This window comes from Varroa destructor, unplaced genomic scaffold (assembly GCF_002443255.2).
Source record: "Varroa destructor unplaced genomic scaffold, Vdes_3.0 BEIS01000007.1, whole genome shotgun sequence".
Classification (NCBI taxonomy): domain Eukaryota; kingdom Metazoa; phylum Arthropoda; class Arachnida; order Mesostigmata; family Varroidae; genus Varroa; species Varroa destructor.
In genome coordinates, this window is record NW_019211460.1 from 15,080,197 (window position 1) to 15,097,856 (window position 17,660).

General features: G+C 39.6%; 1 protein-coding gene and 1 long non-coding RNA gene across 7 annotated transcripts in view; one reads left to right on the plus strand and one right to left on the minus strand.

The window, feature by feature from the left end:
- Positions 1 to 17,660, plus strand: part of LOC147754363 (uncharacterized) — a 64,406-nt gene that overhangs the window by 26,292 nt on the left and 20,454 nt on the right. The window lies entirely within an intron of this gene.
- The window catches only part of LOC111254436 (thyrotropin-releasing hormone receptor-like), a 46,470-nt gene that overhangs the window by 5,168 nt on the left and 23,642 nt on the right, over positions 1 to 17,660 (minus strand). The window contains exons 2-3 of one of the 6 annotated variants that reach the window (XR_015316847.1): positions 13,960 to 14,146; positions 6,661 to 6,796 (exon numbers count right to left, since the gene is read on the minus strand). The exons of 2 other annotated variants lie outside the window; for them this stretch is intronic. Coding sequence is in view for 2 of the 4 variants with exons in the window: in XM_022815288.2 (XP_022671023.1) it covers positions 6,470 to 6,796 (327 nt within the window). In the remaining 2 variants the exon portion in view is untranslated. Of the gene's footprint in view, positions 1 to 6,076; positions 6,797 to 13,959; positions 14,147 to 17,660 lie in introns of those variants that run through there. 3 more of the 6 variants (XR_015316846.1, XM_022815289.2, XM_022815288.2) reach the window with 3 other exon arrangements.

A 17,660-nucleotide genomic window follows, 5' to 3' on the forward strand; every position in this document is an offset into this window, starting at 1 on the left:
TCAGGTCGAGGTTAATCGATTCATCCACTACGCCTGAACGATGGACTAGAATCCTTCGTTCGTTTTTGTGTGTTAGTTATCTCCTTTGTTTCATTATATCATAGATTATTATTATCAGTATGTTGTGTAAAATATTTCTAACTTTTCATCCTTTCTTTGCTTCATTGATGTTCGTTAATCGAGCATTATATTTTTTCTAATACATTATTATGATTATCGACTATGCAGAAATACGTCCCTTTTTACAGTTGCGATAACGACCCTTTTTTGATGCCTGATTTGAATTCATATTTACATGTTGGAGTGATGAGCCGAAATGTTTACCTAAGTGTCCTCTCTCTCTGGTCAACATAATATATATATATGCTTACGCATAGACTCACCGTAGAAGTTTAGATGCAGTCGGCGACAGCTCCATAAAAGAAGCAACTAGAGTGACTCAAATGTAGATAGCCATAACAACAGCACCATCTATCTCAAACACATGGACCATTGTAACCCAGTTTTTGTTTCGTTTTTTAGTAAAAAACGCACTTGGTGAAAAATACAGTACATAAATGAGATTGTTCCTATTTGAAATGTCTACCACGTTGATTATAATCGTTTGATAAGAAAAAATAGTTTTTGGATTAAGCTTTCTACTAGAAACACATAGTAAGGATTAGTCTCTGCGCGTCTTCAAATTACCATAACAACGCAAAATACCAAATGGATAATAATTAAAGAAATTGAAAACGGACCAATGTACTAATTCGTATTTAAAAATCTCTGTTTTCAATGATTAGTCCGAAGGCTAAAAGAGTCTGACGGGAGCGTGCTCCGGACAGTCCATTATCATTCAGTTGTGACTCTATAAAACGTATGAACCGTGAAGCTCCGCTGTGCCTCATCGGACGCCTTAAGAGTCGTTAGACATATCACGCTCGTATGAGACCGTATATAAAGGATAAATATATTAGAAATCTATGCAAATCCACTATGGATACATATGACAAATATGATGTACAGTTGATCTGGGGACGTAGACAACACTAATAACCTGAAGAATGACGCTTGCTCTTACTAGCAATGAGATCAGTAAAACAATTTATACTTCGTGAACTTGGTGCCCGTAATAGCGTGCCCTATCCACGTATGTCCTATTCATGTGAAATATAGTCTTCCTTCTATGCCTCGCTGATCCCCGTTAGCTTCTCGTTCGCACACGACGCGATTGGTAATCCCACGAGCATTTACTAAATGGTAAAGGCATTTAGTTCTAGTTCCGCACCAATGTTAAGTAACAGTTAAATCGTGACGAATATCTGCAGCAGCTCATCAATTTCTATGACAAAAGGCGACAATAAACGAACATGTTACGAAAAAAGAGAAGATTAATTGATGCATAAATTCGAATGAAGGATACGCGCCTTGGCTCTTTTAAAAATGACCAGGTGTCGGATACATTTACCCGTCAAGTCACTACGGACTCGACAGTCTGTGCAGCGGCAGCATATGTTAAAGCACAATACTGAATGAGAGCGCGAAGGCAAGAAGTAGGTGAAAGGAGATCTTATATTTACAAACGACGGATATCTCATACTCATATACGTATTGCAAGTCACATACATTAACACAAGTCATAGCCGTTAATTAGACTGATGTTTTTGTAAGGTGATTGCAATGAATGCTTTCGTTATGGGACAAATAAGAAAAACAGAACCGTCCCACTCAGTTTGTGACTATTTTTGGGTTAAATATGAATTGGACAGTTTTGCTGAATCAAAATGTAAAGAAAGAAACAAATATTTGCTCTTCATTATCCATCCAAGTCTACGAAACGATTACATTGTCACACTTACATAGCCTAAGACGATTGGCCCTCCTATCTCGTGGTGGAAAGGACAGACATACCGCAAATATAACCTAGAAAGTCTGCATTCTGCTTACGACGTGTTGCGTTCCACGAAATATGTCAAGAGCCGAAGTCTGCGTCCTCCGCCGTCTTCGGTTAGCTTGCCATACTAGATCTTGCCTTCGGAAGTCGTTCAAAGCTCTTGACAAAGTGTAAGAATGTTGGCTACGTTGCTTCCAAACGAACGGCCTTTAAACTCTCCTGAACCTAAATAGAGAGATATAAAATGGAGCGGTCTGGCATGTTTGCACTCGGCAAGGCCCAAGTTAGTTCTTAGAAAAAAACACACGAGCTTATGACGCACACGGTGTATTCGTTGCAGTGGCGCTTAGTTCTTCATATGTTCTTGTTTAATGAGAGGCGTTGTTGATGCCGTCGCTCCTATTCTATATAACTGTACACATGGACAAGTAGCTTCGTAAGAAGGAACAGGCGTCAATTTCCACCTCGAAGCGCCATTTTATCAATGTTAAAAATGGGGAAGGGGAAGTAGCCTTTCCTAAAATAAAGAATAGAAATGTTGCAAGGAGAACGGCTATATATTGGAGAAGAGATGCTCTACATGTCCTTCCAGATGATGCGACTAAGCTTGCTTCTTGGATACAAAACAGAGCCTAGAGAATATGTATCATTTAAATATTGCAATGCATTTGCCTTCCGGCCTCTCAATTGCTAGGGTTTTTCTTACGATAATAGCAATGGTGTAACTCAATACAATAATCACGACCTGTTTTTACATGTATGACGATGCTGTATTACTGCTGGGCGACCCTTCGTGTATAGTAAGGCCTAGATGGGCATCAACAATGAGGAATGTTTTAGGAAGCTGCAGACATATGTCCGAAATTTTTAAAGGAGGCGCAGTCGTTTGTTTCCTCGGTTTAATGATGTCTGCGCTGTAACAAGCCGTAGGAGAACTTGGGCTTGACGCAACAGAAACGGAAAATTTTCTCTAATATCTTGAAAAACAGACAAACACTACAAACCGCTTTTATTTCTAAGTTTGCTAAAAGGAAAAACGGGTTTTTTAAGTCAGGTCGGTTATTCTGCTCCATATCGTGACTATGGAAAGAAGTGTGTGGCTAGGGCAGAAAGAATTACCTTCTAAATTGTCCGCGCTTGACCATCTTGCGAAGAAGTCAACAGCAAAGTGGCTAGACCTAGGTCCTCTGTCTATCTTCTGCGGCCATTTGTCTTCCAAACGTTGTAGTTAGGTCGGACCACAGCAGCTGTAATAAATCTGAAGGATTTTGCCTTAGGCAACGGCGGTGTTATATATAATACAACACTGCAGGGTTGACCCAAGAAAAAGCTTACTGCAGAGCTCAAGTCTGTCTAGACTCGTAACAATCAAAGATTGTTTTAGCTGCACTCTTACCGGCAAGCTTACACATGAAACATCCGTCCCATTTACACTTTTGAAAACCTTCCAGCCAGTGAAGGCGGAATAATTTGTTCGAGATGTTGGCTTGCTTAGAGTTCTTTAAGTTTGGCCTTCCTTGTTAGTCGATGTGTATGTTTAATGAAGCTAGAACGCACGTTGTTTGGTATCGAGAAAAGGATAACGTTGCAGAATTTCCCAAAATTACTATTAAGTATTTTAATCCACTTCTTAGCTGGTTGTTTGTCTGTAAAAGTTCATATGATAGGCGGTGCATCTTCTTCGTTTTTCTTGTAGGACAGAATACCGTTCCAGAGAGCACTGAAGTTGTCGCTTTTTTTCAACTTGTCTCTCTCTGTTATGTCGGGACCTACTTCCATCTACGGAACTCTGTTAATCTCCGCTGGCGATACCTTGCTAATTTTTGAGTCCTTAGTAAAGTTCGTAGATTACTGCATCTATCAATTTTTAAGTAAATCCGCAGAAATCTCGAGCAGGCGAGTATCTTTATGCATTAGAGGTCATCTTGATTCCCTCGAAGATTCGAATAGGGATGGAGACGCTCTTACATAAAGGTATGCTACGTCGGCTTTTTTTTTGATGAATTTAATAAGTTAAATGGTATCTTTGTTTTGAGCTTCATTACGTTTTGTCTTGGAATTTGGACCTATACATTGAATTTAACGTGCGCTGTTTAACTTTTGTTTTATCTTCCCAGTCTCGCCTTAGACGTTGTCTTGCTTGCACAAAGGTTCCGAAAACTAAGTAGCCTTTCAATAGACAGGATGTTATCATTTATGTTTATGCCGGCGATTGTCGAGCTTGCAAGTTGGTAAGGTCACGACAGGCTTGCTAGAATTATGCCAATTCTGAAGGGACAAATGCTGCTGGCCGGACGCTGAGCTCTTTATCATAGGCGGTTTAGGCGTGATCGCTGTCAGCTATAACCCGATTTATGGCTGTGCCATAGTAGGGTACCGTTTTGGCCAAATACTTTTATGTATTGGGCTTTGCTAGTGAAGGATTTCGAGTACCCTGTTACTCGTGTTAGACAGCAAGGATCTTTTGTGATTCACCCTCTGCGTTAGTGTTGCCAACTGGAAATTAGGAACCAAAACTATGAACGTATTCCCTTTTTAAGCTTAACTTACTGTGGGCGGTTACTGGAAAACGACTGCATCTGGCTTGAATTCCTGATTAAAAGATGATAGTTTTAAATTAAATTGCTAGCGGACGACTTAAGAAAACTCTCATGCATTTCTTGTTAGAATCGTGTCTTCCGGGGCTTCGAGGCGCGTTCGGAGCTCTTGCTATTGAGAAAGAACATTGTGGGTCCTGTGCCAGATGCTTTGCTAAAACAACCTGTAGCAAAGCACCACCAGTGTGTACTAGACTGCATGTTTATGAGCTAACCTATAAGGTTGCTTGAAAGGGTAACATTATAGCATCTCTTGCAAGTGCCTGATGCCCATATAATGAGCCAGTTGTGCCCACTCGACGAAATATTTTCCCGTTAGGTGGGTTTATTCCTCTGCAGAACTTCACAACGTAGCCAAGTGGCCATTGAAACTCTCCATGAGGGCCCCCATTGAGCCCGAAGTTCTTTCCGGCTTTGAAACCTACGACTTCGGTCTATAACAGTCTTAGAGGGTTTTTCGTTTATGATTTGTATACTATTAAGTTCGGCATTTAATGAGTTTTATTTGCTGGGTAGAGGTCTATGTGTGGGGACTATTTTATGGGTTACGGCCTGAAAGGTCGCTGCTGAATTCTTCCTGGTTACCGAAATTCATGCCAGCGCGCCATGCAAAGATAAAAGTAAGTAGCGTGAATAGCTTTTATGCAACTCCGTTTGATCAACTTCTATCATATTATAGTCACATCAATAATATTAGCCAGTTTTTTTAGCATTTTTTGCCTTATTATACATTATAAGTATGCTGCTTACACTAGCTGCTCATCAGCTAGTTCGCTAAATTCTCAGTGCGCTTTGTTTTGCCTTTAATATCACGCACTACATATATTTAGCAATAATATTATAACATTTTTGCTATTATTCTGTTATTGATAGTATATTAAGAAAAATAATTCGTCGTTGCGTTTGCTTCCTTGAAGACACAACATAAGTTAGATTCTGTCAACTTGGAGGGCATAAGTAGGCATCTATTAGAATTATATATAGTTGGTAAAATGTTGCCACCTTGGTGCTGTATTCGTTGCCTAGCTATCAAAAGCCTTTTGATTATTAGATGGAGCCCCATGTTTCATTTTACGGAACGTTGTATCAGCTTATGCACTGATATAGCGGACCAGAAGAAGCTGAATACATTTTTTTGTAATCTTTCAATAGATCCTTAGTTATCAGGCCACAGTAAAGTTAAGGGTAACTACTAAGCGTAGTGCCTATCGCTGACCAGTTTTAAACCCTAATAAAAAAACAAATACATGATGAATCTACTACACAACTAAACGGCATGATCCAAAATTCAAGGTAGTTAAATTACTGCCTTAGGGAAATGTCGACCTGAGAATTCAGTACATAAGTTACTAGAAAAAGCGTCTAAATTTGCTTGCCGAAGTTTATGCTATATCTGCGTGCACTTCTAGATTAGCGTAGTTATTTGCGGACTAAGAGGCAAAAGATAATATGGGTTTAATCAGTGTGCGGAAGTAAGCGGTTTTCTTACGACCTTGGTCTAGCACGTCACAGAACACTAGACGTGCATTCTGCCTATTCGGGTCACCATTATTATCACTAACAAGAATAATCTTGTTATCATTAGTATTAATTGTTTACGGTAGAAATGGTCATTGTCGATAAGCATCAGCTCGATGCTGTGACTTTTATTTAGTGCCATTCTCTGCACTTCTGCTGAGCCATTTCTGCAGTACGTATTGATAGCTAGATGTTCAGTACAAAGCTGTGTATATTACATCTGCGTTGGCAGGTCAGACTTGCGTACGGCCGACACACGGTTGCCTTTTGGTCATTACAATCTTTTCGGCTGTTCAAGCTGATCATCCATGTCGACCCGCCAAATCTCATTGTGGTTGTACTGCTGGCCGTTTTCGTCGACTTGTGCGCGACAGCGTCGAACCGTTACCCGGTGAGCGATTGCTATGGTCTCGAGGTTCGGAGCTAAGGACGCTACTTCCGCCTCCACCGCTGCTATCATCTGTCATCTGAGCATTCGTCAAACGGTCGCTGCTGGCGGCCCCCCGTTAGGCGTCACGTTGCTGATGTTTTTGCTGACGCCGCTTGGCGTCCTGGGCCGGTACGGGCCGAGATTGTGCTTACCGCAGGATAAGGTCCGCCGAAAGGCCCGCCGGAACTTGACCGACATGGCGTTGTAGAGCACAGGATTGATGGCCGAATTGACGAAGATGAGCGTCTTGCAGAGCATCAGGTACCACAGCTCGAGGTAAGGCTTGCTGGCAAACGAATTATAGACGAGCAGCACACGATATGGTAGCCACAACGTCGCGAAAAGTACAACGACCACGATCAGCATTTTCACCACCTATTGAGGGAAGAAAATCAAACAAATATAGCGATAAACAGGCTGGATAAAGCAAATTGTTATCGACCTAAAAATGAAACAATCATTAGAGAACAGCTGAGTAGAATAACACTTTTAACACATAGAATTTGCTTTTTGATAGGAGTGGTTTCTGATGGAAATCAAGCCAAGTCTTATTCGCTTTCTAAGCCACCCATTAATGTGCTTCGTGATTTAAGAAGTGTAGAATGAGATTCAAAGGGTTCAATAGATTTGTTACCGACTAACGTTGCAGATTATTCAATAATTTACGGAACAGCATAAACCGTTGTTCAAAAAGAAATGCTAGCTAGCCTAGTTACTGTTAAAAGTTTACTTTAATGATACCCGGGCTGCATTATTTTTTACTCATTTTGTACTTTTTTTTTAAGAAGTATTTGGCCACAGTGTATATTTTAAATCAAACGGTGATGCAAATTATAGAAGCATCACTATGCTTCTTTATACCGAGAAGACTTTATATTCTGCGATTTAATAGTGAAAATTTATAGGGAAGTGGACATGTTCTTACTTTTCTTCAAGGCGAAAGACTACTATTCCTTTTAAGCGTATCTTTTCTTTAGGGAGCACGCTAAGTTTTGCTTAATTGACCCGTCACTCAATATCGCATTCTAACGAATAAAAGACAAATGGGTTAGTTTATTCACTACAGATAAACGTACGTATTTGGGTAACCTGATTGACTGCTACATAATTGGGTTGTAACAGCTAACGTGTAGTGCAATGTCTAAAAATAAATTTTGTCGAAACAATTTCTTGGAAAAGATACCATCTCATGTAAATGAGATCCCGCATATAATGAGTCAGGGAGGAGGTCATCATTTGAGATTATCTATATATACAGATGGGTCCATTAGAAAACCCCAAACGCATCGTGTGCCTGATTATGCACAAAAACAGTAGGGTCTTTCTTGCTCAGACAAATAGGGTAAACATCTGCTCGGATCGGATAATTTTGATCGTGTATGTGTGATAGAAGGCTCAACAAGCTGTGCAGAGCATTTCTACACGAGCGAGGAAGCTCGTCCATTAATCGTAACGTGCAAATTATCTTTTGTAACTAATGAAAATTCAATCATCAAGGATAAAATTAAGTAGTTTATCGTCGTTTCAAGTGTTTCTCTATAACGGAGACGACTCGTAGGCGTAAGCTTTTAGCCCATGGCACAATAACTTATCGTGCTTGCGTCACAAGCTAATTGAAAAATAATTTTTTATCTTTTAGTTCATGTAGGAAGCAATTATGGTGGTTTGCTGTTTCAGGCTGCAACGATAGCAGGCCAGGCGGTGGCGGTGGCTTCAGCGTGCTAACAACAATGTTAGTTTGTATTTCATATCGCTTACAAGCAAAATTTTATACTGTCGTGGTCGTTAGAAGTGGACTAGAATAGGGCACCGAAGTTTACAACTATATTCGTTTATAAACGAAAGGTAATCGAAACATTCAGGCGTCCGCTCGACACGGGACCGAGTCGATGTTAATAAGACGATTAAGTGAAGGCCAGTTGAAGTTTCAAGGAGAACCACATAGCAAATAAGTACGCAGTTTTTTACATTTTATATAAGTAGGTAAATATTATCTAATCAATACCAAAGGCACTGACTCTAAGAATAGCAAAAGCGTCGCTTCATGCTTCTGTCTAAACATGTATCTCCATTCATAAACATTCTTGACCGGTTTAGTTTGAGCTGTTGTTTTGGGCTAAATAAAACTCTGACTTTTTTTTTTTGCAAACTCATATTTAAAAAAAATACATTTTAATATTCGCTTTTTGGATTTGCCGAAGTGTGTCGAACGTAAAAAAACTAATGACTTACGGCTTGATCTTCAAGCCTGATCAAACGCATAACGCCTGCAGAACCCTTCAAAGAAAGGCATGTGTACTCTGCCGAGTTCAAGAGACGATTATATTTTAGGTTGGCGCTCATATTAAAAAACAATAGCTTGATAATCATAAAAATCTGCTAATGATACAGGACATAAAAAAGTTTATTAAAATCTTATTATGTTTGGCTGGTTGTCGTTAGAATGAAGTAGAGCTGTCATATGTACAGCCTTGGAGGACGGCAGAACGAGGGGTAGTACTTCCCTATTTGGTCATTTTTTAATAGTACAAGCGTTTTTTAGCGCCCCGTTTTCATAACGGGCGTGGGGCGGGATACATTAGCATCTAGAAATACAGCTTAACAATAGAGACTAGTGAAATCCCCGTAAGACTGGCTTATGTCGTTGTTGACGTTCGCCCTATTCGGCTATTTGAGTAGAGTGATATTAGTGCAGCGCCGTATATATATATATATATATATATCGAGATGTGTCACATTTCTAGCAGGCTTTTATTTACATTATCGAAAGCTTTTTTTCAGATGAAAATGTATGCAGTAGAAAGATGCACGCAAATTACGTAAATGTATATATAATGGATAATCCTAACACATTTCTACTAGCTGTATACAAACGTATAGTGTGCAACAGAAGCTTCCTTGTCTGTTAATAAGAGGTTGACGTAAAACATGAGTTATTCAGTTTTTTTTTTTAAAATAATATTAGCTACAAAATTTAACGATACATGGATATAATCTGCGACATCAGTTTCAAGTACTTTCTAGTAAACCGAGATCTTCGCCGGAACATATTAGGTGTGATCGTTCAAGCTTGAGGAGGGGAAAGGAAATGGAAGAAGCTTTCTAATAATCTCGATAATACATTGGCTTTATATGGGTTAAAAAATCGAAGATTACGATCCCAGAAACATAACGACTACATCAATTGGAACAGTACAATTTGGAAAGCCATTCCTGTTTGTAAAAAGACAGAGAAGCGGCGAAGCAAGACGCCAGTGAAGAACGTTAACTCTTAAAAAGATTTTCATAACTCAGGATAAGTTTGCAATAAGTGTGCAATGAAGGATTTTTCTAATAAATCAGCAATACTTAATTGGACTATATACAAACAATACATTTGCGTAAGTTTCTGCTCTGGCAATTTCTGGATTTAGCCTCTTTTGATGCGGTATCTAACATGCCGCTAGCCTAACGATGTGGGAGTACTAATATTCTACGGATATGCTACCTTGTTACTAGTGACGATGGTGATTTCTTGTGTCATCAACCATTAGGCGAGCGGTTTCATTCGATTGGTGTGAACTATCCGAGTGTCTGTGATGCGAACGGGGTACACTGTCTTCGTTACTGCTACTAGCCTTTGTAATGCAGATCACTTAGGGGAAGTCTGTCCTACAGACAAAAACAATGCTGAACCCAGAGCCGCCTGACTGGACTGAGAAACGGAAAAAATAGCGAATCAGTGTGAAGATGACTCCACCAAGAAAATGGTAGCGGACAACGTCGGTAAAGCGCAGCCCAAGACTTAGGCAGTTTCACTTTGCTTTCAGAGCCATATCCTCGTAAATACCTCACTTACACATAGCCACATTATGGCTTTAAGCTATGAAGTGAGGCTTGGAAAAATTGTCCTATGATGCGAAAGTACAGAAGACCTGTGGATGTCGCCCGCGCGACTTTCTAATACTGATTAAGTTACTAAAAAATTGCCTGTACCTCTATTTCTTGCACGACGTAGTATACTGGGCCAGTTAAGCTGACACCTGGCGTCCAGCAATGTAGTGAACGAAACATTACATAGGTCCGTTCTTCAGTCTTGCTATTGGACCATTTTCAGCTTTCATAGCAGTTAGCTTTCGGTTCACGTGGCGATAGCACAGAGTTACATATGGAGTCATGCACGCACGCTAGGCCCCGTTGGTCAGAATGTTTCCTCGTATCGTGCATTAACTAGCAACAGTCCACCAGATCTTTTCATTAACTGTCGTCATATTATATAGACTGCATTCACGGGAATAGAAAGAATATAGGCCTCTGGATCTGGTGCGAAAAACAGCCTAACTGACAAAGTTCTGCTTGCCCATGTTAGTGGTGTCATGGCAAGTCGTAGACAGTGGATAAAAGAAGAAAAGCATAAGCGGAAACGTCAAGGCACACACTCACAAACGTACAAACTTAAATCGCCACCACCGATAGTCTCTGCCATATTACAATTATATCATTATTAGCATTATCGCTGCTCGCGGCAAGAGATACGAGTTAAGATGCTCTCATACCAGTTGCGTCCGTACCAGTCATACCAGTAAATGATCTGTCTCTGACAAACTAGATGAGCACGTTGAAACTTCAGAGTAAACTTGGTTGCAAGACTGAATACAGCGGTTATCACCATTAATGCCAGCGCTACTGTCGACACGTGTAACCCGTAAGCAACTTATGTGTACGTATCGTGGAAAAGGAAAAGGCGTACTCTTCATAATATGCGAATGCTAACTGGGCAAACCGAGGCGTGAATTTGTAATTACTACGACTGCAGCCAAGAAGAATCTGGAGGAAAAAAGATATAAATTATTAAGATGTAGAATTATGTGTACATACAGACAGGTATAACGGGGCATCAAAGAACAGTAGGTTGTCAGACTATGGGCCTCAGGCCACCTAGGAACACACTGTTTCCACCATAAAAATACTTAGTATCTATAAGATCCTCAGTAATGGAAAGGATAGTACCAATTTGCGCTGCCTATTTGGCGTGCAAAACGAAGAAAGTTCACGCTAAACGTGCATATTGGTAAATCTCCCGTTGCCTGCTTCAGAGAACCATTTATCTTCTATTGACATCAAGCACGCCCCACACCTGCGCAATACGTTGGCATCAAGTGAAGTAGCTTTTTTTCTTCCTCGTAGATCTTCAAAGCAAGGACGCAGTAGTCATAGAAATGGGTTAAATGTTGTGTGTAGGCACGCTTTAAATGGGTGAAGGGAGGCAATCGAAAGTAACGAACTCACGATTTTTCGGTAAATGACGAATAGGACAGGCACTGTGCCCTTTATAAATGAAGAATGATGTCGACTTTTACGACCCTGGTAAGTCTCTTCCTAGTAATTGAAAGTGACTCCATACACCAGACGGAACGTTTTTGGTTTCTACTTCTTTACCGCTGTCAATAAATGGACACAACTCACCGTAAGCGTGATTAGTCAAATTTTGCATTCGAATTCAGCCCAACCAAAGTGGCTACATCATTCTATTTGTTTTCATCAACGGATGCATTTGCGACATTGGATGGCTCGATTCGTCGGTAGGCTAGTTATAGGCCAGTTCAAAGTTAGTAGTTCTCAATCCGTGGATGGGATCTGGGTTACATAGTTACGAACAGTCAGAAAGCCCGCTGCGGATGCACCCAAAGGCTGGCACAAAGCCGTGCGATTCGTTTGCCCCGAACGTGTAACGATGTTAATGCAAGACAAAAGAATACAATTAAAGCAGTTAAAACGGAGTAGTTGGCATTATTATAATAAATACTCGTAGTAGCAGCCATCCTGGTATTATCAGTATATTAAACTATACACGTAATGTGGTTCTGCTTTTAAGCAGCAACGTGTATAGCTGGCGGACGTGTTCCAAAAAAAAGAACACTAGGTTGACCTTGGGACCTACAAAGTATGAAGGGTCTGCTTGTCCTTTGGTCGCTGCATACGCAATTGTATTCCGGAAGCAGTCGCAGCATTACAGAAAGCTGGTAATCTGCGTCCTTGACCAGAGTTCACCTGATGGCACGAAACGGCCCCCGTTGTCGCCAGAAGGACACTCTAACACCAACTAAACTAGATCCACATTTGAGAGGTATTTACACAAATATGGCGCTAAGAAGACAAAATGCTAGAGATGACTTACCATAAAAGTAAAGTTCCAACGGAGTTTTAAATGTAGCTTCTTTAAACGAACTGTTTCATTCTTGCCTCTTATTAAACATTACCATCTGGAATGTCATAACAAAAACTAGACCATCTTCGCTAGATTCTACTTTCTGAAAGACATTCGACGGTTAGATACTGCATCTAGCACGTACACACACGTGCGTAAAGCCCGTTTGCTCGGAGTAAAGTGGACAAAAAATTGTATCTGCTTTACTGATGGCCGTTCCAGTGAAGTGCGCATTGTTACAGTCGAGGTAAGAAGACATGAAGAAGTATATATGTGCGGTGTTATTATCCTGGCTGCCTTCCTCGTTGGTACCTGAGGTTTTTGCATTACGTTACGGAAAACGTTCGGCAAAAATTGTGCTCAGAGAAAACAAATGTCCTGCTAGCAAAAATTAGGTGGGGAAGCATTTCGGTGCATCCATCAACGGATGATCCCTTTTACAAGAATGGCATTAAACACACGCTGTGTCACCCCGAAGAAGATTATCTATTTTAGCAGCGATCAATTTAACCGTTTGTAATTTGCTGGAACAAGCGCAATATTAGGGGGCGTATCTGTTGGATAATTCGGCCTTGGCATCGACAGGCTCAACATTGCCGATCAGCTTTTGATTATTTATAGATAACTGGGTGCGATCAACTATATAATCAATTACCACCAAGGAAAAAAACGAGTAAAATTGTCTTTGCGTCAAAAGACTTCTTGTCTAAATTTGCACAACTCGGTCCTAGTCGGTAAACGAAGTGTCTTACTTCCGTTAGTACCAATATTGTCCCTTCGGGTTCACATCTGTTTCTAGAAATTCACTGACGGATCGTTAAATGAAAACAAATCATCCTCTGAGTGCCTGCTCTAGTCAGCCAAAATAAGGAATCGAAGTACGACTAAAAAAAATGTCGATTTTTGTTTGACTTCATAGTTATTTAAAGTGCAGATAAAAGCGATAATAAGCATTTCGCATGTTATTACAAAATTGGAGAAGCTATATATTGAGAGGCAAGATTATGCCGGAAAAAGATATGCTTGTGCGAACCTTTCAGCAACTATGACAGACAAAGGGAGTGAGCACCGTTAGAAAGCAGTAGTTCATCAAACTTCATGCGTTAATCTATGCATACCTAAAATTGGCTCTGATATCTTTCATTTGGCCGAAAATTTCTCTAAATTGGAAGGTTTGTCCTTCCGCCGACTGATACTTATTGAAATTACGTAGCGATAGACTGGCGATGAACCGATGACTGTACCACAGTTACTAGCCCAACGGTTACATGACCAGCTAAGAAAATTTCTCTCTCTAATACATAACACCAGATAGAAAGCGTATCGTCTAAAGTGTAACCGCTACGAGTACCTTTGAGAGTGATGAGTTGCTCGCTGCAGTGAAGCCGATCGTTATAGTCCCCGAAAAAAACAGACCATGTCGCTTAGTAATTACGTTCAACAGCTTGTTCCTAAATGATTGGATCACGTTATACAATTCAGACGTCCACAGGTTTCAACGGAGATGTGCAATAGCAGCGTTTGCTTCCGACAGCATTCTAAAAAGAGATTTTTACTGTAAACGATAATCAACACGCTAGTACACAGACTTAGCACAAATACTCTACCAGTGACGAATGGGAATTGAATGATGAGAGCTTTTATAAAACGTTCATCTGTTTACTAATAACTCGGCAACGAAACAGATAGATTCTAGACGGTTTCAAACTAGCTAAGGAAACCATTTCTAAATAACTACGGAGCAAAATGCCGACTCAGACAGCTACTGCCGGTGGTCGAGGGCCAACGGCCGAAAGTCTGCCAGACTCGACCGAAACCTTTGATCACCTGTCTTTCATTCAGGGTGCTATAGCGTCAACCCCGAACGGGCTAAAACGCGGAAAAGTCATTTTTTAACAGGCAAAATCTATGCACTTTCGCCTGTTTCCACTGTTGCGCCTAAAGAATTTTTGGGTGCACGCAACAGGTTATATGTTAGCTAACGTATTATATATACAAGAGACTGTGATCGTATGTGGATATTAAAAATTAAATTGAGAACTAGGTAAGCAGGCGAGAACGCGGTTCCGATGGTAAAACTCGAATCCTTCATTCAAAATGAATGCCTCCCGATTTTTAGGCTCCGAATTCAATTCGTAGCTGAAGCTGGATGCTTTCTCCAGAATCTATTCAGCCCTAAATAACATTAAATCTATCCTTCCGTAATTTAAGATTAAGAGTTGTTATAAATAAAAAAAAAACGTGTCTCATGTCAAAGTTCCCACATGTAAGTAAAAACGACATCGTTAACAGCGTAAAATTCGGGATACTAATGTAGTTGATGAAAGAACAGACAGAACTACAATGTGCCGAGTGGCCTGCAGGCCTCATTACGATGTGTTTGTATCACTACAAAACTTTTATAGACTGGAAGAGGGGTCGATTGTCAATAAATAATAATTTATATCTTACTTTTATGTACTAGTGGACAGCTGCGTAGTTCTCTATTGCTTCCGATGCATGCAAAAAAAACTAATCAATCGCACCTATTATACAATGAACTAACAGGATAGCGTGAAAACGGAAAAAGCTTCATCGTGTGTTGACATCCCAGGCTGCAGTTATTTTTTGCCAATTTCCTCTAAGTTAATGTGGGAGTATCGGCTGGTATATGATCGATAAATAACGCAGCTTCCGTTGCGTACTCTTATAAGGAAATGACATTCGTTTAGCTACTTATTACGATCTAGTACACAAATTTAGATGTGGGTTTAATCTATAGAACCCTATTAAAAAATTCACTTAAATTGTTTTTGGGTGAAATAATTTAAAGCAAGCCCGTTAGCCAACAGGAGTCAATTATAATTGATATGTCAATTTTAGTACGATTGAGAAAATGTTTTGCTTCATTAATAGGAGCGCATTACGTTATACCGTATTTTGTATCGCAAGGTCTTTCGAAAGCTTTTAGAAGAACTTGCGTGGATCTATGTTATAGTTGGCGTTTTCTCCGCGAAGGCCTTCCATCTAAATTTCTAACCTCTGTTTTAGAAAAAAAAAACAGTAGTTTAATTCGCAACTCTTAAAAGACTCCGGTCAATTAATTTTTAACCATAGTTGCTGCTTGCAATCGCTACGGATGCATTGTTCCACCTAGGCCAACGTAGTAGACCTGTGTTTAGGACAAGTGAAAATTTTGAAAACTATTTAGCTCTTTATTCTAGTGTTCCGCGTTGAAACTGTGCTGTTGGTCAAAAATATTCGTTTGGAGTTCGTTCGGTAGGGCATAAACGGGCTTTAATGAATTCTAGAACTACTTGCAATCATCACTGTCTGCGTTGAAACTTGTATTTCACTACCTGAGAGGGTTTCTTTTATGATACACCTAAGTTATAAAACGATTAAAAAAGAGTACTTCATTATTTGTTCCATTCTAATGTGCTTTCTTTCATCTCTAATTCTTTGGAGTGGCTTTCGTCTCTGAAATTCTAAGCAAGAAAATTAAATTTAATTATTACGTTATCTATTCGTTACTCTTGCGTTCTATACAAAGTAACCATAAGTTTCTTTTACACTTACTTACATTAGTAGAGTTTTTTCAGAGTTGTAACTTGCCATTTAAAGTTAAGCCATTAAGTTTTTAGTAACATTTTTGATAAGCAATAATCAAAACAATAAAAATCCGCCTAATTTTTATGGGTATGAGTAATCGTGTCATATCTCGATTCGAACGCTCTATTGAAAGTGGTTCCGAAATAGAGAATCGTTCCCCCTACTTTGACTTTCGGCCCAAATGTTTGTTAATTTATTCAGACGTTTACAATTTAGTTACAGCATTATAATGGAGAGATTTCCAGACAGCAGTAACGATGAATACGCACTCGGTGGCAGTGGGTAATAGTATCGGTTTGCAAAGAACGCTTTAAGATGTTATACTCTTCAATTTCTATTGCTATTATATATTAAGCTAGGTAACTAAGCGCATCTCTTTATAAATCGAAATTTCACACTTGCATAGATAGAAATAAATTGCAAAATGATGCTAGTAAAAACGCAAAGCCAAATGGTATAGTATAAAAATATTCCTTTTGATTCAACTTGTTTTTACCCTATATATATATATATATATGTGGCACATAAATTGTAAATAAAAAAAATAAACTTCAACGGGCTTTATGTCGTACAAACGTGCACTGTTCCGTTACATTTGGTGCCAGTCAAAAATCAGTTCTTCTTACGACGAACGAACAGTAACAAAAAATATAGAGTTTGAGCGAAGATCAACTATTAGCCAACCTATACGACCTGGGACGACTGATTATAAACTTGTTGGGTTGAACCGCGAACCGCAGCGTCGGAAGAAGCACAAGTGTAGGCGAGTGTGACACAACGGAAAATTCAAAATGTTTTTTTTTTTAAGTAGTGCGGACTGCAAAGTTAATCGCTTCCGTTCAAAAGTACATTCTGACTGTTCCTCTTGTTTCGATCAGGGCATTGATGAAAAAAATTGATACGAATGAGTGCACCTTGTTATGGATCTACATGTACGAAGACTTCTGTTAGACATCATAGGTTACAAAGGTTAGACAGATACCCTCTAAGAATAATAACACCAACAGATTTGACCGGCGTTGCTTGTTACTCAGTTCCCTCAAGAATAAAGCTCTAGGCCGTAACACATACGAAATACATTGAAATATCTGTTTTACGTAAAAACAATCAAAGAAACAAGGCATTAAAACGGTTCCAATTTAGGTGCTATATATATATATATATATACACTACATCGCACACCTGGAAGATCTAATGTAGAATACTGTATGCACTAACCTAAAACGTGATTTGTTTTATAGCCTTCTTACATACGGTATATACTATCGCTTTGTCGCTGTTTGTCTATACAATCTCGGTGAGTTACGAGGGGTTTTTATTTTAACAACATATTCTCATAAGTACCCGATGGCAGGAACATCTTAAGCATACCGCAGTAGATTAACATAAGCTAACAAGAGAAATATGTCCTTATGCTTCAGTACGATGCTTGGCTTTTCCCTCAACTGTGTAATCTGCGTG